General features: G+C 37.3%; 1 protein-coding gene and 1 long non-coding RNA gene across 3 annotated transcripts; both read left to right on the forward strand.

The window, feature by feature from the left end:
* The first annotated feature begins 2,505 nt into the window (after positions 1-2,505).
* Positions 2,506-10,301, forward strand: LOC121946995. The gene is made up of 4 exons (XR_006106051.1): positions 2,506-2,617; positions 3,721-3,926; positions 9,634-9,847; positions 10,231-10,301. It is a non-coding gene; the product is annotated as an uncharacterized LOC121946995 (long non-coding RNA).
* Positions 10,302-12,929: 2,628 nt separating this feature from the next.
* paqr5b (progestin and adipoQ receptor family member Vb) lies at positions 12,930-27,597 on the forward strand. 2 transcript variants are annotated; one of them, XM_042491799.1, is made up of 8 exons: positions 12,930-13,148; positions 14,059-14,186; positions 18,612-18,817; positions 19,595-19,721; positions 21,211-21,255; positions 22,044-22,140; positions 23,304-23,448; positions 24,555-27,597. In XM_042491799.1, the coding sequence occupies exons 1-8, from the start codon at positions 13,095-13,097 to the stop codon at positions 24,860-24,862; spliced, it is 1,110 nt and encodes a 369-aa protein (XP_042347733.1). In that variant the 5' UTR covers positions 12,930-13,094; the 3' UTR covers positions 24,863-27,597. The 2 variants fall into 2 exon arrangements, with proteins under 2 accessions (XP_042347733.1, XP_042347742.1); XM_042491808.1 differs by lacking the exon at positions 21,211-21,255.
* Positions 27,598-27,704: the final 107 nt, after the last annotated feature.

Below are 27,704 nucleotides of genomic sequence, written 5' to 3' on the forward strand. Positions count from 1 at the left end.
ACAGTCTGTGGTGGTTTTGGGGATTCATAATTGTTGAAAAACCGCTTTATTTTCTTTCTTATGCCATCACTGACTGCCGACTCCTCGCTCCTCTTTCCCAGCCTGTAGGGGCGGCAAGTTTTCTAAAAACAATAAGTCTTACTGTCTGTTTCCAGCCACACTTTGACCTTCATCCAGCCCAAAAACTATAGAAAAAATTTGTTCAAATTTAGAGCTGGAACATCTGCAGAATAATTTCATGCGTGATATGTTATGGTTCACTAAAGTTCGGCAGGATACAAGATGAATAATTCAACCGTGTTTGTTATCTTCGCTGCCATTTTGACTGTAAGGGAGCCAGGAGGGACAATCCACCAGGCCTGGTGGAGATCTGTGCTCTACTGCAAGAAACATACAAAAGAAAGCCATTAGCAAAAACACAATTATGATCTTTTTTTAAAATATCTCAATTGTTTTGAAGTAAATATACAATTGACCAACTTTTGATTGACAACTAATTTCAGAGATCATCTGTGTAGTCATTTTGTCCATCATCCTAACATCCATTACATTACATCCTTTTAAATTTGTGTCCGCCTAATAATAAACTCTCCCATATTATTTAACTGTAAGACCATTAAATCCGCCACTTTTGATTTGTTATCTCTGTCAATAGAATTTTATTTAAGGGGAACTCTTACTTATCTCTATTTATTCTGATAATTCTGTCCAGATATTGGTGTATTTCCGGTTGTTTTCCTAAAATATTTACGTTTAGTTTCAGCTGCACTATTGTTCAGCAGCTCTGACTGCAGCAGAGAAACAGTTTGTTCATACTGAACGTCGTCTCTGTGAAACCACTCGGAAGAAAAAACAATCCTGATTAATAATTTATCCTAATTAGGCTATTCTGATCCACAGAGAAGCGCAGACACCTGAGAAGGACTGTATCTCCCGCCACCCGCTTGCATTTTTCATTACCTTCTGGCATTTATACAATCCAGCCATCATTTCTCCCTCACAGCCACACATTCGCCTCACACATCTCATTCTTCTTCTTTCCTCGACGCTAATGACATTACCGTCCCTCCTGACAGCAAGTCTGTCTCCCAGTCCTGTAATTAGCCCTACATAAACCCGATAAGCCCCGTCTCTTCATGGCCTCTGTGCCGGCCTCTTCTGCCGCCATTCAGATGCCTTTGAGATGGCCGTGATGACATTACAGCGAATCCTCGGTACGCCGGCGTCCGGAGGCCACAGGCTTTGAGGTGTCCATAAATTTACCCACTTGATGAAATTAACACTCCGTTGAACCCTGCTTTATTGGATTTGTTTATGTGTTGTTTGGGGGTCGCAGAGGAGGTGAGGAAAGAGAAACTGGATGTAGAAGCTTTATGTGAAAAGAGAACAGAAACAATACACCTGCAGACTGACAGTTTACTTCCCAGCAGTTTGGGCTTTTTGTTTTGTTTTCAAGGTTTTAATCTTGTTGAAGGACTTTCTTCCAAAGTTTTAATCTTCCAGCAAAAAGTTGGGGTTTTTTAGAAATACACTTTTTTTGCTTTCTGACACAAAGTTAAGACGGTGAAATCAGTTCCACCCCCATATCTACATCACGCCTTTAACCCTTTAACAGTCACACAAAGAAATGCCTTAGAAAATATACAACATTATAGACTGTAGAGTATGTTAACAAATTTTTTAAAAATTCCAGTATAATGCATTGTAAAAAGTGCAAAAGTCAATCTAAATCTAAAACATAAAGTAAAAAAAAAAAAATAGATAAAAACAAAAATTTATTTCGTAAAAAAAGTATAAAATATATGATAAAAAACAAATTGTCAATAAGCAATATAATAAAAAAAACAATTAAAAGTAACCTCTTAAAATAAACAAACAAAAATAAATAATGAATTAATATAAATAATACAATAAAATATAATAAATAATGACAAAATAATACTATAATATAATTGAATCAAAACATTTAGTGAATTTAATATATTCAAAATAAAATATAATAGAATTAAAGCATAATAAAAATACTAAAATGCATTGTGTAAAAACATCTTTTTCCAGCTTTTAGTGAAGCAATTTGATTGCAAAAAATGTCAAATGTGCAGTTACAACTGCTGTTAATATTACACGTTTATTGTCAATTCAGATTCTGATTTTTTTTTCTTTGTAAAAGTCTGTCTTTTCAAAGTCTCAAACAAAGAAAAACATTTCCCTTAATGTGGCCCTAAAACCCTGCTGTAAAACAAAGACAGAAATTCACAATAAAAGCCCTTTATAAAAAATTCACCGTACTTCAAAATAAAGTGTAGACCAGGCTTAAAAGAGACAAAAGAATAAATAATTCAAATGCTAAACTGTATTAAAATGTATTTCCATCAGTAATTTTGATTGACATTAGGATGGACTAAGTTCTAACCAGCCAGGTGAGACTCCCAGCATCCCTTGCTGGCCGGTCTGTCACCTGTTATTTTCCGTTATTTTGCTGTCGGCCATCTTGCTGCCCCTTTCAGAAGTATTCACCTGCTGTACCTGGGCTCTGTGTTGGACTTAAACACAATATGTGGAGTTTAAACTCAACTTGCTGTCCTGACTGAGGGCTCAGACATTGAACTGTTCAGTGGTGAGTAAGTAAAAGTCCACTAGCTGTCGATATGAGTGTGAAGAAATTTAAGAGTTGGAAGTTCGCTAGCCGCTAAGCTAACGTTAGCCGCGATGCTAATGGGTGTAATGTAAAACTCCATTAGCATATGCTAATAGCATTAGCATTTCCTGTGTGGGAAAAGCGTCGTGGTTGAGCTATGATTTTGTGGTGTGTGAGTGGGAAATGTCATACAGTGAAGGGTAATTCTGGCTTTGTTAAGTTGGCAGTGTGTATTTATGTTACTGAGAATGAGTTTAATGCCAGTTCTGCTGAATGTTAAGTCTTTTTTGTTAGTTTTACACTCATTTATCAGAGTTAAGTTCTCCCTGCTTCAGCAGTTTACAGTATCGTCAGTAAACTACAATAATGTGCCTTATAGGAAAAATAATGGTTAACTGTGAATTGATGAGGCTTATCTCAAACCTTAAAACAAGGTCATTTATGTTGTGAATACTAGGGGACAATAAATTATCAGCCTGGCCGACTATTGGGACTGATATTTGGCATTTTGCCCGTTATCTGTATTGGCATTTTATTTTAATGATGGCTAATAAAGTTAATTAAGTACAAAGTTCAAAGAAAGTGTCACAATGGGAGGAACTTTTACTTTCTAAAACCTCAGAGAGCTACTTTCATTTATACATTAATTTTTTTATTTAAATTTTCTCTTGACTTTATAAAAAAAACTTGCTGTACATGATGTTGAACATTTCAGTTTTTATTCAACAATTAATAACAGCGTTTACACTAAGTTTTGTGTTGGAGTTTGTTATATACCAAATTCTAAATACTGACATTTTCATTTGTATTGTAAATGTTTATTATTTCCAAATATCAGTTGTCGGTCTCATTAACTACTAACAATCGGTATCAGTTAGTTATTAGCATTTAGAGTAATTTTACAATGTATTTGAGTTTGAGAAACTATAATTTTGGTGTACAACAGAGCCAATTGAAAATTTTGAATTGAATCAAAGGTAATACTGATACTTTGTGATATTTCATGTCAAGAGCTTGAAGTGAGGTGAAGCCTACATTGAGATGTAGGTGTAGCATTATATGAATGTGTTACCTGTCTGTAGGTCAGGTTTTGGTAAAAGACGGGTTTCTGGACCAATCCAGCACCCAGAGGAGCATCCAGTGAAGATAACACCCATCGAAGAACGGAGATTCCAGTTGTTCCAGTTAACTGGATGGCGAGCCAATCTACGAGTTCTTGAGAGTGATTGTATAGACTAATTCATCTAAGGATTGACCTCCTTCACCACTTCACAGTGTGGTAGGGCAGGTAAAAGACACACACACACACACACACACACACACACACCTGGATTGGGCCCCACCGATCAATCCAACGATTTAACACAAAAGGACTGGATTCAGGCACTTTAAAGAGGGGATTATTTCATGTGCCCACTTTATTATTTCAGTTGTTATTTTTCATTGGTAAATTGGGTATTGAACACTTAACCTGCAGAAATATTGTCCATTACGCGCATATTCTGCAATATGCAGAATGCACAACCCTTAACATGTATATATTATATGTAAACTATATTTTATTTGTTAATATTGATTTGTATGTATGATCTTAATCTAGCAAAGTAACTTGAAAATAAAGGTATCAATAAATGAAGTGGGGTAAAAAGTTTAGTGTTTCCCTTTGAAATATAATGGAGTATAAGCATAGAGTAGCATAAAATTAAATTACTTCATTTATCAGTAAGGTGCAAGTTCCTCAAAATTGTATTTGAGTAAATGTACTTAATTACTTTTTAACACTGGGTATCTCATCTAACTCCACAAGAAAGAAAACAAGCATACATTCTAAATGCTCTTTTATTAACTTTAATTAGCAGCCACCTGATCTGTCTGCTGCAGAGCTTTTCAGAATCATCTCAGCCTTCAAAAATCACTTCTTATCTTGTGTCATTTGTGCTATTGAGCAGACGGTGTTATCGAATTCAGCTCAGTCTCTTCCTCTCGTCTAAATGAAAACCAAAGACAGAAAAACTGTCATTGCACTAAAATAAACTTTCGAAACCTATAATTGCTGTATTTTGCGCATTTGGCTGACACACTTTGGTTTAGGGAGAATAAAAGTCTTCAACAGTGCAATCAGCAGCCAGAGTCGGAGACAACGCCGGTGCTGGAAGAGAGCTGTGAGGAGGCAGAGCAGCAGTAGGAGGTAGAGTAAATAGGAAAATGATATAGAGATGAGAAAGCTTGTCTGTGGCGGGGGTATTTCTAGATTGAGCAAAGGAGAAAATGCTTTGAAAGTCTAAAATTCAACAGAGAGGGAAAAAAAGAGCGCCTGGAGTCTAACAACTATTAATAATGTATCAGGGGGGCGTCTGCCACATGCACGCTCCTCATTTGGAGACACAAACGACACCTCATCAACCAAAACACCAGGGAGGCAGCAACACTGTGAGCAGCTGCAGCGCAGCAGCCTGCTTCAGTGAAGTCTACCGCACATCTGTCCCTCCGTAACCACAACACCGCGCCTCATCATAACACCAACTCAACAGCACAGCAGAATTCATCATTATTTTTATAAGAATGGCAAATATAATGAAGGAAAATTATTTAATTAAATCATTAAACAAGGACAGTGAAATTGAGACGATGCATCTGAAATCTTAATTTGCACAGTTATTGTTAATTCTGATCAGGTATTGTATAATTAGTGATGGAGTGGAACTATGTACATTTACTCAACTAGTGTACTTCATGTTCTGTCTCTAGGATTTTATGAGTATATATTGGCAGAAATGGATTATAATATAATAAGTATATTTTCTATAGTGTATAATCACCTGTAAATAAGAATCGTTGTGTTTTTGTTAATATTAGCATAGGGAGCGAGTCCTCGTCATTGAGTCTGTCATATTGCACTGTCATGTTCCTACAGTAGCCCACAATCGACAAACCAAACATTGGCTCTAAATAGGACCATTAGCACTTTTCCTCAGCCACTGTAGTTAACAGACTCTGTGACATGCAGTGTCAGAAACATCGATTTTATAACATGAAACTGCTTTATTCAGTGTTTCAGTGAAGAGACATTTGCAGGGAGAGAAATTTCGGCTGGTTGCAATATGCAAACCTCATACTAGATGCCACTTGTTAAATCTCTCACACGGATCTTTTCAGTACAGATTTGAGGTACTTGTGCTTTACATGAATATTTTGGGTATACATTTCGATTTAACTTTGTATATATTGCACAAAGAACTGATTACAAGTAATATAGTATTTAATCAAGTACTGAATATAAGTATATATATGTAGAATATGTATACAAAGTATATACAGGATTAAATATGAAATATATGTATATAATGAAATACAAAATAGAATAAATCGAATGTGGAATAAACAGTAAAAGCTATGAATACATTAGGGCTGGCATGATATCAGACTTTGACTACACGTGTATTTTGGCCTAAAACATTCACAATAACAATATTATTGCAATGTCTATAGAAAACAATAAAATGAAAGCGATCAGTCAAATTCATCTTGTAATAGGTTAAATGTAGACAAGCAGAGAATCTGTAACAATATTAGAACTGTACAAAAAGAGTAAATACACTAAAATGATTGAAAAGGCAACCAGATGGTGTTGGGGGAGGGACACAAAGCGAGAACAAAAAGAAATAGAAATGATTTAAGAGGTGCTCGATTATTTACTCAGTGTTATTGTATTGTATTGTATTAACATGGTATTTCATTTTTAAATATCACAGTTAGCATCAATACCAGTATGTCATGACCACCATAGAATACACTCAATATATACAGTATGAGTAGTATTAAATGTGCAGCAGTTAGAGCCCCCCCCCCCCCTTCAGAAACTGAAGTAAATTCATGCCCGCAACCAATGCAGTAGCATCAGCAAACTCTTAATGGGTTAATTACCTGACATACGTCATATTCAGCTTTGTTTCACTTCATATTTTCTCCTGGTCATCCATGTCCCACCTGCAGTGACTCTGTGTCCCCCCAGGTGGGACGGCCCCACAGTTTCTGAACCACCGTAGTTATATGTAAAAGTACACATGCTGTAGGTGTAGTACAAGAAATGCTAATAGTAGGAAATCATATACAGAATAAATAGCTGGAGGTAAATCATAAATACAGTGTACACACTATAGATCCAGTATGGACAATATAGATTTATTTCCTCATCATGCTTCCACTTCTTGAAATTTAAGAGGTTGATATATCCTTTTTACTCCACTATATATACTTGACAACTGTTAATTTAGACGTTAAGATTTCATTTACAAACATGCTCCTATTAAACTAACGTACATAAAACTGACATTAGCTCCCCAATCAACTACAAGGGTAAAATTCTGCTAGCATATAAGTGTATGAGTAATAATAATCCAGAAAATAATATACAATAGTATAATCCAGCTAACACATTGTCTGAATTATAAGTACTTTTACTTTTGACACTTTAAGTAAATTTTGCCAATAATACTTTTGTACTTTTACCGACATTTTCCCTCCAGGACTTATACTTTTTCAATTGCAGTGTTGCTACTTTTACTAAGTAAAAGATCAGAATATTTCCATCATTTTCTATCATCATGGATTTTTATTATTAGTGTTGGTAAAATGCATGAAGCATTTAGTGTGCCAGATTTCAACACATTTCATGTTTTGTCTGAAAAAATCTGTATCTGCAATGTTACAGCTGACAAATAAAATGTTTTGGTGTAAGCAGTACAAAAATTCCCTGGGAAAAATAAAGGAGTAACGGAAATTCAAATAATTGTCACCACTGAACACATGTAATTTAAACGTTCAAGGGTAAATATTTGTGCTTTAGGTCTTCAGTAGTTAACAAAAACAAAGTTCTTTTTATATGAAAGAAGCAGCGTTTGCATCAGCAGCAACGACTCCATGAATGCTTAATTTGAGAAGCTACTTAGTAGTTGTGCTGATGTTACACAAACATTGAGGACTTGCCACAGGGGGCTCAGTTGGCTTGCATGAGAGAGGGGGGGTGGGGAGGGGATGTGTGTAGGGGGGCTTTGGCCTGAAGCGAACTAGTTACTTTTTCTCATTAACAGTCAATAAAAGAAGCACGCAGCGCTCAAAGACCTTTCTGTCCCTGCAGTGATGCACTTTAATTCCCTGTGATGTCTCCAAAAAAAAGTAGCTTTGTAGTGCAAGGTCACTGAGAGATAAATGAAATAATTTAAAAGAGAAACAAAAAAGGTAAAACCCTATAAAATATAAGGACTGAGCCCCTTCAAAGAAAGCCTTCCATTGAAATTTCAAGTGGAAATTTCAGGGGTTTTGCTCCTCATACTTTGCCATAATCAGCTGCAGTACCTGTTCACGGCCACACCTGAGCAGCTTCTGTGTGAAAGCACTGACACCCTGTGGAGAGATGAGATAGTACAAGTATCAGCAGGTACTGCATCAGAAATATATTTAACTATACCCTCTAAGACATTCTGTTCAGGGTAATTTTTAGGTTTCATCCATAAAAATAAGTGAAAAATTAAAAGAAAACATGAATACACCGTCTCATAAAATGAATACTTATACTTCTACTCCATTTTTATAGGAAAGTGTACTTTTTTACTTCACTACATTGATTATGGATTTATTCTGTGTAAAATTGTCTAACATAAGAGGAGTAACCACAACAAAATATCATCACCATCTGCAAATAATACCACAAAATAATCTGGTGATGCACTAGTGAATATATATTTGAAAGGTACTGAATGCAGTATTCAGAGCATTAACATAGCAGCAAACCACTATTTGCTGTGTAAAGACATAGTGGAGTAATGGCATTGTGGGCAGAGAATAACATTTGTGTTGCAATCTGAGCTTCTCTGTTTTTTGGTGCACTGTGCTCACAGACAAGGCAAGGCAAATGTATTTATACTGCACATTTCATACCCAACTGTTACATGAAGTATTCACACATTAGTCAAGTCAAAGTTTATTGTAGGCCAGTCACAAAGCTGAGGCTGAACAATAGTAGTTTCAATTCAATATTACTTTTAATTTGATCTGTAAAGTCCAACATCACAAATCTCAATTAGTCTCAGGGGGCTTTACAACATATGACATCCCTGAGTCCTCAGACCCTCACAGCGCAAAAGCAAAAACTTCATATTATGAGCTGTGTGCACTTAGGCACTAAATCATATTGGGTATTTCATTTGCACTTTGAAATTTGTAATTTCCAAGCTATCATTGGAAATTTTAACAGGAGCACGCCCTGAAGTTGGATCTCAGCTTTTTCAAGCCAGCAGGACCTCACCAACCCAAATCTAAAAACTTAATATAACTGCTCCGTAAATCAACATTCAGGAAAGCTGAAGTTATATTTTGTTTATCAGCACTTCTGTCTTATTTGTGTTTCATTAAAACAGTCCCAGACACACTACTTTTGTCTGTGCTCATGTTGCTAAAGTGTTGTTTGCCCAAAATACTGCCTAATGTGTTGTTATCAGCTGATATTGCAAACAGAGGCTATCCTGGCTAGAACTGTTATCACTAACAACATCTTTTTCGGACTTGTTGTACTGAAACACGGTCAACTCAAGTATAACAAACAAAACGTAAGATATGCTCTGAATGTGGTACAAGGCTCTGCCTACACTACCTGGAAATTGTGTTTCTGTCGACCTCCGGTGGTTCACACTACACAATGACATCGCAGCTGGTTTCAGGTGAGAACAATTAATGGGAGAAGCAATGTGGTGACGTGGAGAGCGGTACGCCATGAGGTGGCAGTTCTGATGTTTAATCTCCATCAGCTGATGATCAAACAGCAGCAGGAAGTACAGATGGTGTGATAAACTTTAATCATTTTACAGCTTGTAAGTGTTGATAAAAACACTTAAGAACATTTTTTGTTTGGATTCAGACAGTAGAAGCCATGTGAGGTGTGTTTTTATCAGTATTTATTGTTCACAGTGCTGTTGGTGTTTTGTTTATGTTGTGCACAGAGCTGTTGACCTGCATGTGCCACACTGTGTGCCAAACTGAACCTGAGATAACCACGCCAAACCGACACACACCAGCACTGTGCCAGCCACGTTTTTGGAGCCACAGATCACATTCCTGACCCAACCAAATGATCAGTGCAACAGTCATGAAACCTTCAACCGGAGAGGGCGGCAGAACACTGTTTTCAGCAGGTGACTTGTTAAAGAAAGTATGGTGAGTATAACTGATATTGCCAAATTTATTTTTAAAGAAATAAAATACAATGTTTCCTTAAACATAAAATTAAGAAGGTATATTGGGCTGATCTGTTCTCTCCCTTCAAAGGCGACTACTGTGATTTCACTCTCTGTGTTTTCTTTTTCATCATATTCTTACAAATAACTTTGTTGTTGTCATTTGACCTTGTTTTCTATCCTCTGGGGTATAACCCTCCGCACTTGACTTTGTTTACACTGCTGCCACTTAAAGTCTAATGACTTACATATTAACTAAGTGACTCCAGGCCAAACCAAGCTGACTTGCAGTCAGACATTCATCTCCTGTTGGTTTGTTTTCTTTTGCCCTGAATCCGTTGTGTTTCTCCGCTCTGACTGCAGCTCTGCTCCTCTGAGAGAGAAAGCTGAATGAGGTCCCAAGGTGCTCTGCTGCACTACGTGTATGATTTCATGGCACTGAGCTGCTGTGATTGCAGACAGCAGCAGCGTGATGGATTACTGTGTTTTTTAATGAAAGGATGGCTGATGATTTGGTGATTGCGCTAAAAGTTTAAAGGAACAGTACGATAAAATGTGGAGCTTGAAAGGTCCAGTGTGTTGTATTTCAGAGGCTATATTGGCAGAAATGGAATGAAATATAATAAGTGTATTTTTTTTAGTGTGTAATCACCTGAAAATAAGAATCATTGTGTTTTTTACTACCTAAGGACAGGGGTGACCAAACTATGGCCCGTGGACTAACTGCAGCCTGCTGCCTGTTTTTTTAAATGGCGACTATTTTTTTTTTTTAATTAACAAGACTACAGCAAGAGCCCACCATGTTTCTACAGTATCCCAGAATGGACAAACCAAACACAGACTCTAGATAAGGCCTTTCACATTTTTGTATACTCATGTCAGCTGTTGTAGTTAGCAGCTCCTCTGTAAATCACTGTCATAAAAACACAGATATTTTTCTTTTACATGACACTTCTTTATTCAGTGTTTATGCGGCTTTTAATCACCTGGTCTGTTTGTTTTGGGGGGAGGGGACTTCTGCGGATAATTTCACTCCCAATAAAAACCTCCTAAACGTCTGGATCGTAAGTTGAAGGTCGAAGGACAGACGGATGTCGTATGTTGTAAAGCTCTACAATGCTAATTGTGATATGAAGTATTGGACTTTATCGATCAAATTGAAATTGAGATTACTTTTGTAAAGCCCTTGTTGCATACTTTGTGATTTGGCAACAATGAACTTTGACTTGACTAATCTGTAAAGCACTTCGGGTTGCCTTTGGCTATGAAAGGTGAGCACACATTAGCAGCTGCTGCGCTAGCGGCTTGTCACCAAACAGCGTGCAAGACACATTGATTTGTAATGTCAAACTGCTTTTTACTGGTTGAAATCATTTTGTTTATAAGGTAAAAACCTCCGTAACAAAGATCGCTGAAGAAATCCAAACCAGGAGTAGTTTCAGCTGGTTGTAATGTCTCCACTAGAGGTCACTAACTCCCCAAAATCTTGCACACTGTTCTCTTAAACATAAGCATCAGTAATGGACTTTATACTGAGGATTAGGCATTTCAGAATAATTTGAGTTTTCCATCAAGCCTTTGAGATTAAGCATTAACTAATCGTATGTGTTTAAACTTAAGCGAGCTTGACGTTCTGTAATAGATTAATGAGCTGAACGCAAAAGAGCTTCTGTAGAAAGTGATGTCGACATAGTAAAAAATATATCACACCAGCAAAATGTAATTAAATTTTCCCTTTCTGTGTCACAAACTGTCAGACAAACCATAAACAACATCTGCTTTCCACTTCCTAATTCTGCGGTCGCAGCGGAACGTGTTTGCATTCATTGCTTCACAGTTTGAACAAGATAACAGGCCCGGGGAGGTGAGGCTGGGCTCAGCCGTCTCTGCTGGGTGTGACGGCTGTCGTTGTCGGGTCTGAGCGGACAGATGATGACATGCCAGTTTAACCAGGAGAGGTGCAAGAAAGTGGCATGAAAGGAACTCTGTTGACTTTTCTGCTAGAGCGATTCACACCCTTCATTCATGATGTCAGAGCTTATCTGGCGCGGCTGAAACTCAGAGAGCTTTTTGAGTTCAGAGCTGAGCTGAGCTGCACTTGCTGAGAGTTTGTGGCAGGAAAATATAAGCCTCTGGTGCAGACCATTAATGTCAAACGCAGCAGTTAGTGTGTCATTGAACTAATTTGAAAAAAAAAAACGGAAACCTGCCTTACCGGCTTGACTGTCATCTCTTTGAGGCAGGATTATGCAATCAGAAAAGAAGAGCTTTGTTTTGTAAACAGCACTCTTTATATGTGAATGTTAAGATGCTGAAAAACGTGTCTTCCTTCACAGCAGGGGTGCCAAACTCTGTTTTAGTTCAGGGGCCACATACAGCACAATTTAATGTCAAGCCAAACCAGTAAAACCATTAAATATTTTACAGTGATACAGCAAAAGTGCTGCGTTTTTCAGTATGGGTGTAGTTTGTGATGTCCTGAACTCAGCTATTTCAGTTATTGTCAGAATTTATGGGGGTTTATTGTATCTGTTAGAGCGCCACGATTTTCAGATATGAAGTCATTTCAAGGTAGAAATACTGGACTTTTACTTTAGAATATTTTCTAGATATATACAATAAAAATGCTTATTTTTTGTGTCTGTCTATAGTGATATCTATAGTGATATAGTGATCAACTGAAATTCACCAGTCATTGTCAAGAATTATCTTTTTTTTTTCAGCAACCTAAAAAAAATATCAAATAATAAAGACATTTTCCTCACATTTTAGTCGCATTAACTTTTTAATTTGTCTGAGATATAAATCAGTCGTGATCTGGAATTAATTACTTCTTTGAAATTTTACACTTTGCAAAGTCATCCAGAGGGCAGATTGGACCCTTTGGTGGGTCGGTTCTGGCCCGCAGCCCATATGTTTGACACCCCTGCTTTACAGAATAATCTCGTAGCCAAACAGTACTTCTCTGTGAGTGTGTGTGTGTGCGTTTGTGAGTATACACCTGTGTGCACATACACTCCACCTCCAGAGACGCAGCAGGAGGAGGAGGAGGAGGAGTGGCACAGGTACACTGGATATTCTCGCTGGGTTTGAAGAGGGAGGAGATGAAGAGGAAAAACCTTAAGGGCAGCAAGGCAACACAAACCTTATAAAGACGGAGGCACACCCTGCCAGCGCCTCAGTTCAGCTCTTCCCCCTGACAGCGACAGCAGCACCTGGCAGTCGTCATGCTCAGCCTCATCAAGTTACCACGAGTCTTCACCATCAATCAAGTGCCCAAAGTAAGTTCAGCTTCACTGTGTCTTTACAGGACATTTCAGCTTTCACACAATCAGACTGAGCAAATAAGCAATGTTGGGAGAAGAAAACTGAAATGTTAAAAATAGGTGTGTTCATTTTGCTGACAGTCATGCTTTGACGTATTTACACCTTTTATATTTCACTTCATTAAATAAACATTATTAATCTCTTCTGTGAGTGCAAAGATTGAAAAAACATACGCTTTTGTTTAAGAGGGCTGCACAAATATTTGAAGTTGCATTGGACTAAATCAACTGTCAAGTTATGTAATGTAGGTAAAGGAGTACTCTTAAATCAGAAACCTGCAAGAAATCAATACCTGTATCTGACTCCTCATTAAAGTTTTGTATGTACACGAGCTGTGAATAGTTCATCCAAAACCTGATGTCTCCCTCTTTATTTGTTTAATTTGTGTCCCCTAAAGGAAAAAAAGATGGTCTTATCTAACAAGATGATGTTTTAAAGATTTTTGCTTTAATAATTTTCCTTGCAGCAAAATGTATCTAGTGGACTAAAAAAGCAATCAATTTATTTTTTTTAGGAGGCTACTAAAAGTTTAAATTGCATTTGTTATATTAAGTTATATAATTAAAAAAAAGAGACTTGGCTGTGTATTGATACAATATCGCCACACAAAATATCGCGATACTATGCTGAATCGGTTTTTGTCCCCTAACCCTACTAAAAAGGTAACTGTATCCTTTACATCATTGATTGAGTATCGATTTTCTTTCTTTCACCTTAAATCATATTTACACCTGTGGGGGATCCCTGCTCTTACACATGCAACACTAGAGAATTCCCTTGCCTCATGTCTTTTTTTATTTTTGTTTGGCATTTCTTTAAGCTGTCAAATTGGCAGAGAACTAATCAAATTTTTTCTCTCTTGAGGTTTTTCACGAGGACAGCATCATCTCTGGCTACCGGCACCCCCGCAGCTCAGCCACCGACTGCATCCTGAGCCTCTTCCAGCTGACCAATGAGACGCTCAACATCTGGACACACTTTCTGCCCACCTGGTACAGCTGACAAATTTCATTTTTGCTGCAATGCTTTGCTGTGAACTTAACAACGTAGAAACTAAATGTGTGTTTACTACCTGTCGTGTTGACATGTGATGAGAGCATTTTGATATTTGTTTCTTGTTTTGGATTTTTCAAATACTTTCAAATAATGTTTGTTTTCGTGATAGTCTGTGCTTTTTTTAAACAGGAATCTTGCACTGCCTGTAGAGCTTGCAGGTCAGAGTCACTTAGAGCTTCATTTTGTGGCTTCACAGACTGACAGTTTCATAAGTTGCAGCTCTATTATACCGACTATCATGCAAAGAAAGGATTTATTATATCAGTTCTGCCACATTACTGACTAAAGACTACCATTAATTTTTACGGCTCATTTCCAGAGTTACAGTATCTGTCTGCTTAGTATTCATAGCACATGTCAGGAAGAGATCTCAGTGTCTATTTATGACCATAAATGCACTTTTCAAGGAGTAAAATAGACACCAGGAGAGCAGGGGACTTTACATAGTAATAAAGCCGTTGTAGATATTGTAGACACTTGGCACGGGTATATGTGCCAAATCGCTCATAGCCATCAGGCTGGATTTACTTAAGTAATATGAGAAGGATTTCATAGACAGGTTTGTTTTGAAGTCAATCATCCCAGCAACCATGTGGTCCCATTCACCTCCTGCAGAGCCTCCCTGTCAACGGCCTTTTAGTGTTTGTGCAACAGGACTCCCAGTGTACAGCTGCAATTATTCAGTTAATTAATCATACATTTACGCAACCTTTTCACCACACACTGTAAAGATGTCAAGTTATACTGTTTGGTTTGAAATGCATAAATGTCCGCCTCATCAAATCAATCCAGAATACCCAGAAAGCCTTATTTTTTATAATTTAAGGACAATTTCAGGGCAGTCACCAGCAGAAAATGTAGACGTTTTATGTTCCTGTGAACCATAAGTAAGTGAGTAAAATTTTATTTATATTGTACCTTTTGAAAGCTCTGTTACAAAGTGCTGTACAAAAGGAGAGAAGTTAAAAGAACAAAACATGAGAACAGCAATAACATCACAGCAGGAGAACACAGTTCAAGATAGAGTACATGATTCACACATAAAAACACTGAAAGAAACAGGTCTTCAGGAACTTGTATGTTTCATATGTATCACATGAGTATTTCTGAAGTGATGTACAGTATTTCTGACTGTGTGAACAGACTTTGTCATAAAGAGGTGGAGGAGAAGGTGGATTGTGTGACACCTGTGGCTGCCTAGCTGCAGACCGCTGTGAAAAACCAACAAACAAAACCTTTTTTTTTTTGGCCAGCCATGATTTGGCCACAAAAAAAACGGGCATTTTAAGAACAAACATGTTGGCAAACATGTCTGTGGTCTGCAGAAACGTACAGTGCCAATATTTATTCTACTAACCCAACAGGTTTGATATGTGTGTCTCAGATGAGTCACTGTCTCTGATATTTTTTTATCCAAAGCAAAATTAAGAGTCCACTTCTCAGTCTCATACAGCACATTTCAGCCTCACATTGCAAACCACAATCCACCGATCCATTTTTGAACATAGCTGTTAGAAGCACATGAGCAGCTGTTGTGCAGAGAGATATCAAACCTGCTTTATAAATTGGATATCACATTTAACACCTATACACAACATAACTACCTCTGCCTTAAAACTTTCAAGTCATTTCAACAAAACAAAATGTCTTCATGTGATGAAACAACGTAACTTCAAGTTTAATTGATTTAACAACAAAGTTTAATGAAACAAACAGAACCTCTCAGACTGAGTTGACTCACCTAGCTGACCCCAAAAATTGAGTAAACTCAAGAAGACTTTGCGGATTTTTTTCTTTCACACATTTCGGAAACAACAGGAGATATTACGTGTCAGACACGTTCTCACGTACTTGAAAAACATTACGTTTAGGCGAATTGCAGTGATGTCTGGGTAAAGCGTTACCAAATCTTAATTTGGTCAGAAACAATCTAATCTCTTGCAGTTCCTTAAATTCGTCAGACAATTTCGACTTCGGCCCACACGGATAGAAGTTCTCAAATCGCAATGTCTTTCAAGTTTGACCTTTTTGAGGGCGTCTTTGTGTAAATGACCCTTCTTCTTTACGTTTGGATGTTTGTTTTCTTCTGGTTTCGAGACAATTGCATGGTGAATTTGTCATCAACATGCCCGTTCGATCGCTGTGAATTCTTCAGACAGTGACCGTCTCTGTTCAGAAATGGCCTCAATTGAACATTACATAGACTTTGTACTCTGAGCTGGCAAGGTAAAGTTTGTGAAAAATGTCCATTTCAAACGATTCAGACATTTCTTTCTCACATACAGCTTCTCTGGATAATGTACATAATTTCAGGTTTACAGTGCATGTGTAAATGGGGCGAGAAAGTCTAAAAGCTGAAGAGGAAAAGAAGTGAGAGAAGGAACCGAAAGGACGAGGCTCATTTCTGTCTTTTGCACATCTCACCGCAGTATGTTCATTCTAACTGGCGCTCCATAAAAGCAACATTTAGCTCCTCAGCTTTCTGCGTCTCCTCTCCGTTTGAAAAACACTTCATCACAGCATGAAGGTTACATATATCCAAGACTTAACTGATGCAACAATTTCATTCTGCAAATGTGTGTTTATGTGAGCAGAAGTCAGAGTTTAAAGTTACTACAGAGGTTACTGCTCCCACGAGCCGCACTGCACTTCCTCCCTGCTGAGGTGCCACTTGCTTAGACATCACAATACGGGGAGTGTGTGTGCGCGCGTGTGTGTGCGCATGTGTGTGTGTGTGTGTGTGTGTGTGTGTGTGTGTGTGCGTGTGTGTGCGTGTGTGTGTGTGCGTGTGCATGTGTGTGTGTGTGTGAGAGAGAGAGAGAGGGGTGTGTGTGCGTGCGTGCATGCGTTTGGAGCAGGTCACATGGGCGTTTGTGTCTTGGGGGCACAGTGCAGGCCTACAGGCAAGCCGCTAATGAGCAGATCTGTGCTTGAGGCTTTCATATGAGTTGCCTCAATTAGTTAACTGCTCAGTGACGGGGAAGAGCACAAATAAGGCTGATTTGTTAATGAGATGCACTGAGACGTGGAAACAGATACACAAGGTGAACTAAAGGCTCTGATAAGACTGAGCTTTTTGTGAACAACTAAAGCTGTTATGTAACCGACAGTTGCTGACAAATGTGGGATTTAATTGAGTAATAGTTAATTATGAACGTCTTTCATTGACAGGTACTGACAGGTGGAAGGATGACAAGCTCAGTGTGTGTCTTTTAAATGCCATGCACATTGCTAATTGGCTGTCTGTTGCTGGCTGTCATAGTGTGGGGAATGTGTGTGTGTGTGTGTGTAAATATATATATATATTTGTGTATGTATGTCTGATGCCATCCTGTTTATGTCTGCCAAAGAAGTTCATTGTGTGTCACACGGGAGGTTTATACTTTGTTATTTTGTAGTTTTGTTTGTCAAGAAGCCTCTTTTTAAAACCTTAGGGACTGTTTGGTGCGTTTTACACGCTTTTCATTCTTCATTATTTCATTATTTTGACTGTGTTCATGATTTTGGCATACAGTTTTGGCAAGATTGTATATTTTTGTTTAATTTTGGAATTTCCATCTCAGCTCTGACAGCACGTCTAAAATACACTGTGTAAACAAAATTGTTGCATTTATACTGTTTTGTGCAAAACAATGTGACATCGAGACCTACTCAAACTGCGATTTTTGATCCCACAGCCATCAAAGCATCAAAACATGTATTATATAATTTTGGATGTCATTCTGGACTTTTGCCTTGAAATTTGTCATTTTTACTATTTTCCACCTTATGATGTCCTTTTTTTTTTTTTTTACCATATTTGGCATATGGGGAAAATACATGCTAGGTGCACTGTCACAATCAGTGTTGCTGCAAATCATTGATCTATCCCAGGCTGTGATAATAAAAGAAATCTACTTTGCATGACGCCTAAAAAGCAGATGAAATTACAGCAATGACTCCCGAAAACACAGCCAGTTTTGTTCTTTATTGGTCTCGATCAGTGGTCTGCAGCTTGGCGACATCTCACCTATAGGCATCATGCACCTTCCTCTCCATCTCCTGATGACAAAGCCAGCTGCTAGAAGCATTGATATGATGCATATCAAACAAAATGAAACGTATTCATGGTTTACAGAAACGTACAATGACAAAATTTCCCTTTGGCGACTGGGCTGCAAAAAAAACAACGTAAAGCTCTGCATTAACATAAAGCCAAAACTTTTTTTCTTATGGGTTGATGTGTTTGCTGATATGATGATCAAGCTCCAAAAATAAGTCATGTGAAATGACAGAAGTGCAATTTACAGACACACAAAAAATCAGTGCCGCTGCATCAAATTCAGTCTCATCAATTTAATGTAACTTGTTTTTTCCGGCAGGTATTTCCTATGGAAAGTGGTGACGGTGGTGCTGATGCAGACAGCATGGCAGGACTCCTTCATCTGGCCTCTGGTGGTCTTCCTGCTCACCTGCTGCATTTATCCGCTGGCATCCAGCTGTGCTCACACCTTCAGCAGCATGTCGGCGCGGGCACGCCACATCTGTTTCTTCTTTGACTATGGCGCCCTCAGTTTCTACAGCCTGGGTGAGTTTATGCAGTTCACCTTTACTGATTCTGTTGTATGAACTTTTGTCAATAACTTAACTAGTTAGTGGGGTTGAGCAAGTACACTGTTATCTGTATCTGTTCAACCGACTGAATTATCTGTGTCCGTATATGGGGAATTGGCTGAGTTGAGATCAGATGTAGGCGGACCAGAAGTTTCTATATTTATAATTTATTAGAAAAACGTTTACAGAACAATTTTAGGATTAAAGCTTTTGATTTTTTTAAACACTGAACATATAAGATGTTAGCACATTTTACTTGGATTATACTTGTACTCATTTTATCTGAGGACTCAGCTCAATCCCGCAAGTTAATATCACTAACCAAATTTTGTTTAAAAAAATGACTAACAAATCCACCTCCTACTTTCTAACCAGATATGGTACTTAAAATAAGTACATGATGCATGAAATTTAGTGTACCTTACAAAAGTAAAAACGGAAGCTGTATCTTAAAATGTTTTGTTACGTAAGACAGCGAATGCCATGTTTTGCAAGTCGAAATCCGACAAGTGAAATCAAATTCAATCAAAATATGCTGCATTTGTAGATAACAAAGATCAGCATCGCAAATAATTATGGTTATAATATACTGATATTTTCTTAGGCAAAAGCGAGCCATTAAGATGGACCTAAGCAGTAATTTTCAGTTAAAGTTATAGGCTACTGATTGAAGTAAGTAGTGTTGATGAATTAGATTCCTAAAGTGTGTTAAAAGTTGACTATTTTGCACCGTTTCTGCGTCCTCCTGCAGGGTCGGCAATCATCTATTCAGCTTATGTTTTTCCTGACAAATGGGTGAACAGTTTGTTCCACCACTGCTACATCCCCATTGCTGTGTTCAACAGTATCTTCTGCACCAGCGTTGCCTGCTACTCCAGGTATGGTGAGAAAATTAATGTTCAAAGAGTAAAAAGTTAACTTGCTAGCGTGCACATGAAAAAAATGCTAGTTTTAGCTAAGCCCAATTTTAAGTCTCTGAGCTAAATATCATTTTGGCTGTTTTCCTACAAGTATCTTTGCTAGTGGAATGCACTGGATGTTAGCACAAAACATACTAATACACTGCATGCTAGCTGCTAAATATTAGCATGTTCATATGCTAAATATACATGCAAAACTGCTGCAAAGTAACTCACATTCAGTTATTGTTGACAAACTTGGTAACACGTAGGCATGTCTATGTTTTACTGTTATGTATACATTTTTGAGGAGAATATTTATGTCCAGTGTCTTTTTTCAAGTGTGATTTTATCCCTAACTTTTTCCAAAGGCAAACATCAATCACATCATAGTTTCACCTGTAAATAAGGGACTGTTGGTTGTTTTTCAGAGGAGGGGAGTGACTTTTCTTTTTATCTTGTCCATCCCAGGATTATTTTTTTCTTGAGTCTGTCTGAATAACAAGGGAAAACCCTCTCTCCACTATACTTTTTTTTAAAAATTCACACCATATTTAGGCCTAATTTTTTAACAATATAACAAGCAAATGGCAAGGGAAAATCTGAAGATCATTTCTGTTTTTAATGTTCTTGGCTATGATAAATGGCGACCTTTTTTCTTTCAAGAATACATGTCTTAATCCACCTGGGGGTTTTGGGATTCAGATGTTATTAAAAATAATAATACTAATAAAAATACAACCATTTAAAGTTATGTGTCCCTCCCCTAAGTCAAAATAAATAAAGTCCCTCTTGAATGCTGAAAAGATTACCCTGTCCTCTAATAAATAATGAACAGTCTCTAAGGATAATGTAAGTTGAAAGTCTAGTACTGGTCCAGTGGTGGAAGAAGTGCTTTTACTCAAGTAGAAGTGACTACAACGTAAAAATACTTTGTTACAAGTAGAAGTCCTTCATTAAAAATGAATTTGTTTTTATGACATTTTTTTAATTAGTAACTGAAGGTACCAAAGAAATGTCGGGAGTAAAAAGTACAACATTCGCATCTAAATTTTTGTCAAGGTTAAGCATAAAGTAGAATAAAATGGAAATACTCAAGTGAAGTACAAGTACCTCAAACTTCTATTTAAGTACAGTACTTGAGTAAATGTGCTTAGTCATTTTCCACCACTGTCGTGGTCCATACACAACATTTTAATGTGACTGCTCTCAAAGTATTAGTGAATAAATGTTTGAAATAAATCTTCCTGAACATTGTGATAAAGCAACAGTGGAGCTTGAAGTTTTCATGAAAAATCTAAATATTTCAATTTCAATCTTACAGGACCTTTGTCTTTGTCCTTTGTCTGTCCCTCCCCTTTCATTTACAACAGTGGTCATACTGTTAGCACTGTTATCTCTACATGTACTGGATAAATATTGGCTGGCTAATTTATTGTTCTTTCACTCATGTCTCCCCACTGCCAAGGCTTGGCTTACCATATCTGCAATACAATCATGACATCGTGAAGAGGTAAAGAACAAGTATTTGCTAAACATCTGCTCGTACTAATCTGCTTAAATGTTGTGCTTCAACTGATGGTATGAATGCAGTTTCATTCTTTAAATATATGTGATTTTTGACATGACAGGGCGGACTCCATTCTTCAGACACTGTTGACATTCAACAGTTGAGCAACTCTCTGCTCGACACAAAGGGTGTTACCGAAGCGCGACTGTAGGGATCAGCCCTAAACAGAGATTTACTCTAATTGTAGTTTTAGCTGGGCAGGTCAGAGGAAGAGTCGCAAAACGTGTTCTGTATGAACCTGACTCCCTGAGTTTCGTCCTGGTATTGAATGATAATTTTTTCTTAAACTTGTGCATATTAAAGTACTGTGACGCATAAATAAATATTTTGAATAAAACAAAACAATCTTTATGAAGTAATTTATATATTTAAAGCTCTTTGATTTAAATTTCAAAAATGATTTTTTTTAAACAGATTTCTTTGTTTTGCTGCAATTGTTAGCTGCTTCACACCAGATCCTCAGCAGAGAACTGTACTGTGCTGATTCAGGATGACATGACATTAAAACACAGGACTTACTAACACATATGGATTTCTAATTCCATTTTAATTCCTTCAGTATTTCAGTATGATGGTGTTTGGTGTGCATGGCATTACAAGTGGTGATGCTGCAAGAACTTTCTGCTTATCTTCCTCCACAGCTATAACACAGTGTCACTATGAGGAATACTCAGTGAATATAAGTATTTTTCCTCATTATTGAAAATCACATCTGCCCTCTTTTGTTTCAGATTCCCTGAGAGCCAGAGTCCAAAGTTCAGCAAATATCTCCGTGTCATGGCCTTCGCCTACCCCTACCTGTTTGACAACATTCCTCTGTTCTACAGGGTAGGGCCACGGCTCTGCACTTCACACACATCTGTCTTCACACAACACACAACAGGTGACACGTGTGTCATAGAAACAGTAACATTCAATCTGAAACAGGCTTGTTGCTGCATAATAATAAACACAGTAGGAGGAATTAAAAGACCGAAGCAAGTAAGGCAAAGCAGAGTTAGTTGGCACAATTTTCATTCTCTGATGTATTTCTTTTGTGTAAATTATGTTAGAATATTTTAACCAGCAGCAAATAAAATGGGTTTTAATGTATACAGTTATTTTTTTCTTAAAGTAGGTAATATGTGATTAAAGTCATTAAACTTTAATATCTAACATTTAATTGCATATCTGATCATTTTCAAAACTTAAACAGAATTTTGATGCAATTACTCAATTCATCAGTGACCTTTTTTATATTTTTATATATATATGTACAATAAATCTGTTTTAAAATATACTGAATATTATTTTGAAACAGTATTCTTTAAATTTCCTCCTTTTAATCTTTAACTGGAATAACTTCTCTGCAAAACAGTGAAGAATGAGACAACAAAATCATGCTTTTTCCTTTTTTTTAAATTCTCCTTTTATTGGTTTATAAAGACAAAATAAACATACATGAACAAAATTGACAACAACACGAACACGAAGACCTTTCAAGCATGAGAAAATTATTAACATAAAATAAGGATTCAAATAAATAGAGAAAAATCAAAAAATGTTCAAGGCTCTGGTGCTCCATGCTCACACGTTTGCATAAATGATTTTGTGATAATGTCCATAATGAGGTTCATTGATGATGAGACATTTAAAGTAATTATAGTAGTATGGCTTTTTTAAATGCACATACATTTACACAAATTCTGATATAATGATACAAATCTGGTCCTATTACTGTGACAAAAGGAACATTTTACACCCTTGAGACTTTAAGCACAGTTTTACACTGCAAACCACCCAGCAGCTCCATTAACAGATACTTAATAAAGGAACTCATGCCTCATTAAGAAATCTGAAGGTGATAAAAGAGGTAATAATTGAGACTGTAATCTGTTAAATCTCCTCTCTGTGTGTGCGTGTGTGTGTGTGTGTGTGTGTGTGTGTGTGTGTGTGTGTGTGTGTGTGTGTGTGTGTGTGTGTGTGTGTGTGTGTGTGTTTTGGGTCCACAGATGTTTCTGTGTGTAGGAGAGGGCTGCACAGACAACGATACCAACCTCCTGCACTACAACCACATCGCCTTGGCGTTCCTCACAGGCTTCCTGTTTGCCACACATTTACCTGAGCGCCTGGCACCTGGCAGCTTCGACTACATAGGTAAGACTGATCTCAGGAGTCGCTCCTGTTGATGTCATAGCATGTTGAATATGTGCCAATCGCTGCGTCACATCTACTTGATGTGTATGTGTTTGCTCAGTCATATCAATTTCAAGGTGATGATGCAGCAGTGTTATGTTTACAGCTCATTTCCACGGTCAAAAAAATCTTAAAGGAATACTTCAACCCCCCGTTACATTGAATTCATGACGAAAACTTAGTTTTTCTCACATGCCTCCACTGTGAATAAGGAATCCAAAAACTGAGAAAATTATTTAAAATTCTTTTACAACAGAAAAACTATGTCAAAACATCGTTTTTACAAATTCTTGCACAAACTTGTGCAGGATAATCTGTCTCATTCATCTAGTTGTTTGCTCAGCTCTTCCTAAACACATGCATTTTAACTAAAACATTACTTCTTAAAAAACTTACACATGAACAGCACAGGCACATAATCCATCCGTGCTTGAGACCGTTAATGCAGAAATGTATTAAATATTAGGTTTTAGCAAACATGCATGTGTGTGGAAATTACTGAGAATACGACTGGTTAATGAGAGCTTTATTATTTTATCATTATACTGTTTGTAAACAGATGTTTTGATATAGTTTTGCTGTTGTTATGCATGTTAGATACTTTAATACTTTCAGATGACTGATAGATAATTACATCAATATTCTTTCATAAAAAATATGATTTAAATTTTGCAGAGTTCTTTAGAGAAGAATGATATAAACATTAAAAAGTGGATGGAGTATAAGGTTGCTGTTGAATGCTTTCATGTGCACTTAGTGAATTGGAAGAATTAGTTTCCCGGTCAAATTGCTTGTAAATGCACTGCTCTCTGTCTAATATCATGTTTCAGATCTTTGACCACTCAAACTTTGTGAAACACTGGATTAACATTGACACATTGAGTGTGTCCTTATTGTGTTTAGCATTGCAAAACAACACTAATGCATAACCACCTCCATGATTATTTCATTCTGTTGCAATGTGATTTATTTGCTCAGTGGTGAGGGCTTCACTTTGCTGCTCTTGTTTCTCTGACCTGTCGTTGTGCTGCCTGAGCTCAAACACGACTCGACTGCCCCCTCTGCAGGTCACAGCCATCAGCTCTTCCACGTTTGCGGCATCCTCGGCACACACTTCCAGATGAAGGCCGCTGAACAGGACATGTTGACGCGGCGCCCGTGGCTCCTCGAACACTCTATACCCGTCACCTTTGCCAACTCAGCGGGTGTAGCACTTCTTTGTGTGGTGGTGAATCTGACGATCATCCTCCTCTACAGTCTACCTCTCCTCTCTGCTCCCGTCTGCCAAGAAAAGAAACGTGATAAAGGTTCGAAGAAAGCCTCAGCCAAGGTCAGCCCCTGCTGCTCAACCTCTGGCTTCATAAGTCACAGCTGAGGGACCCCATGCTACAGACACGTGAAAAGAGTGCATTATGGCTGTTACACACTGCCTTTTGAAAGTTTGGAATCGCCTGCCACAAAAGCTTGATTTGGTCCAACAGCTGAGAGGACTACTCTATACTTTTGGATGCTGTTCCATGCTTTTAGGTCATAGAAAGTCTGCTTTACAAATAGCTGATATTTTTGTATGAAAGGTGTATTTTGGAGAACAAAGAGCTGTACAGTGGTTCCACTAGACTGAAAACTGAAAGGGCAGAAAGAGACAAAGATACCTCGGAGCATCAATTTAATAATAAAAGAACAAATTATCAGTCATTGCTATAAAAAATGAAAGCTTAGCATCAAAATGTGTTTGAATTTAAACGGGAACGGGTTCCTGTATCAGTGTTAAGTGCACAATAACGCCCGTAACAAGCTGGAGAAGGTTACTTTAGGTTTTGCACTGAAAATATTACAAACTGTCAAATCACAGTTTAGACTAGGGATGCAGGATATAATTGGTATGCCATCGGTGTCGGCCAATATCGGTTATAAAATGTTGAATCAGCCAACATGCTTTTTCTTATTTTGCAAAATTAATGAATATTAGATACATGGAAAAGCACTGTATTTATGTTTTCATCTGCTGCATTATCTGCATGATAATTCATGATATGATGTTAATTCCACGACAGAAAAGACTTGGTAATCACTAAAATTAGATGGGGAAAAAAAGTGGATATATCAATATCGGTATCGGTTATCGGCCAAATGAGTTGTTATGTTTCGGCATATTGGATAAAAAAAATCCAGAATTTTGTATTCCTTGTTTGAACCTATTAAATCCAACCACTAAGTAGACTGCAAGGGCCCCCAAAAGACATGTTTGTAAAAATATTTAGAGCCCAGTTGCACTGGTTCAGTAATGATCAAGGGTGGCTTTGACTTTTCTGGACTGGAAAAAAAAACATTTCTAAATCAAAGTTACAACAGTATTCTCCCCTGTCAGGCGACACTGTGGGGACATTGATTATATGGCAGTTTCAATCACTTTATTCTTCTTTTGGGGTTAAAATGGTTTAAAATATAAATAATACATTTTATGTCTATTCGGTTTTTATCTCTGTCAAAGGTTGAGTGTGTAGAATTTAGTGGCAAGCTGCGGTGCTGAACTGAAACTTCTCCCGTGTGCCAAGCAGGAAGAAAACTCCGGTGGCTGACACAAAAACGCAGATGGCTCTGTCTAGAGCCAGTGTTTAAATGTGTCTGCTCTGGGCTACTGTAGAACAACACGGTGGAAGAGGAGCAGGTCCCCAGGAACACCGCTCAGCCGTGCTCCGATATTTTTGCCAGTGGCAGCGCGCCATTGTGGTGGAAAAAATCCTCTGTGGCCCAAAAATCTTTTTTCTTATAGACCACCATTGTAAAAGAGACGCCTCTAAAACTCGAACACCTCGAACTGCAAACAAGGTCAAATCTGAATCTGTCTTTCTGAATTTTTGAACCATGAAAGTTATGCATTTGTAAAACTTTTAGCCGAGAAAAGTGATTTAAAAATGTGTGTTATCATCACAATGTAAAATCTTTGAGCAACTTTTTCGGGGGCCTAGGCGCAACAGTGTAAAAAGAGATCTTTCACCTTAAAAAAAAAAGCTAGTGTTGGGGCTGCCTTAAAATTTTCAATTAACTGAATTTGACAAAACAAGTTAAGGTAATTTTTGTAACTTCTGAAAATTACTCAGCTTAAAAATTTAAGGTAGCACAGACACTAACTTTTTAAAGTTAAAACAATTAGTTTCTTTTTACAGTGCATCTTGGTATCCTGTATCTAGTCTGTGAAAAGGAACCGTTCCTTATGTAGATTAAAACGGCTTATTCTAGGTAACGAAAACACAGCAATTCTTATTTTCAGGTGATTATAAACTGATTTACGTATTTAAAAACATATTTATTTTCTGTCAGTAGTTCTCCCTAAACTTTACACTTTAAACCTTTTAAAATACACATCAATACAACAGGTGATTCTAAACTTTTAATGGCAGTGTAAAACACCTTTAAGAGATGCTCCTGAGCTTTGAGGATCCAACTGAATGGTAACATGCAGTCTGCACTGAACTCAAGGTGGTACTACGCCCTCAGACATCGCTGAGATGACTACTGTTACACATGAGGATAAAACAATGAAAATAAGGACGTAAATTGCACATGGATACAATGAAAATTTAACAAAATGCTTTGAATGTGGTATATTGGCTACATTATGAGGCAGTTTGTTTATAAAAAAAATATTTGCTTTGAATATTGGTTTGATATCTGATTTCCACACGTGTGGGGTATGAAGAGACTGTCAGCTTCAAAGAACAAAAATGATATAAAATCCAAAATGCAAATTTCACTTCCAATTTCAAATTGAAGCGCTGCGTTAACACACTGTGCCTTTTGATAATAGTGCTTGTACTCTATTGGATTGTACTGTCACTCATAAAAAACACGTCAAGACAAAAGATACAGTCATGACAAGGGAAGAAAAATGTTTTGCTCTTGAGTTTGAGCTGCCTGTAAAGTAGCAGCTCCATAAATTATTGTTAATGTATGATATATGTGATACAGAGAAAATGTTTTCAGAGTAGTTTATCTCCCTCATATGATTGCTGTTTCTGTCCCTGTAGCCCTTTGAGACATGCCAAAGTAAAAAAAGTATTTATATACAATGTTATTTATTATTATTTTTAAAATAAACTATTAACCAAACATGTGTGTGTGTCACTTTAGTGTCAGTTCAGTAAAACTGTATAGAAAGATTAAAATAGTCAAGAGAAGTCTATTTTGTATTATCAGAGATGGTTTCAATTCATTTT

The sequence above is a fragment of the Plectropomus leopardus genome, chromosome 1, assembly GCF_008729295.1.
Source record: "Plectropomus leopardus isolate mb chromosome 1, YSFRI_Pleo_2.0, whole genome shotgun sequence".
Classification (NCBI taxonomy): Eukaryota; Metazoa; Chordata; class Actinopteri; order Perciformes; family Serranidae; genus Plectropomus; species Plectropomus leopardus.

Bases quoted from the DNA above. Each gene is read 5' to 3' on its own strand.
- paqr5b (XM_042491799.1), top strand. From the start codon at position 13,095: ATGCTCAGCCTCATCAAGTTACCACGAGTCTTCACCATCAATCAAGTG. The intron at 19,722-21,210 runs GTATGGTGAGAA...CCCACTGCCAAG, and splicing joins AGCGTTGCCTGCTACTCCAG to GCTTGGCTTACCATATCTGC. The intron at 21,256-22,043 runs GTAAAGAACAAG...CTTTTGTTTCAG, and splicing joins AATCATGACATCGTGAAGAG to ATTCCCTGAGAGCCAGAGTC.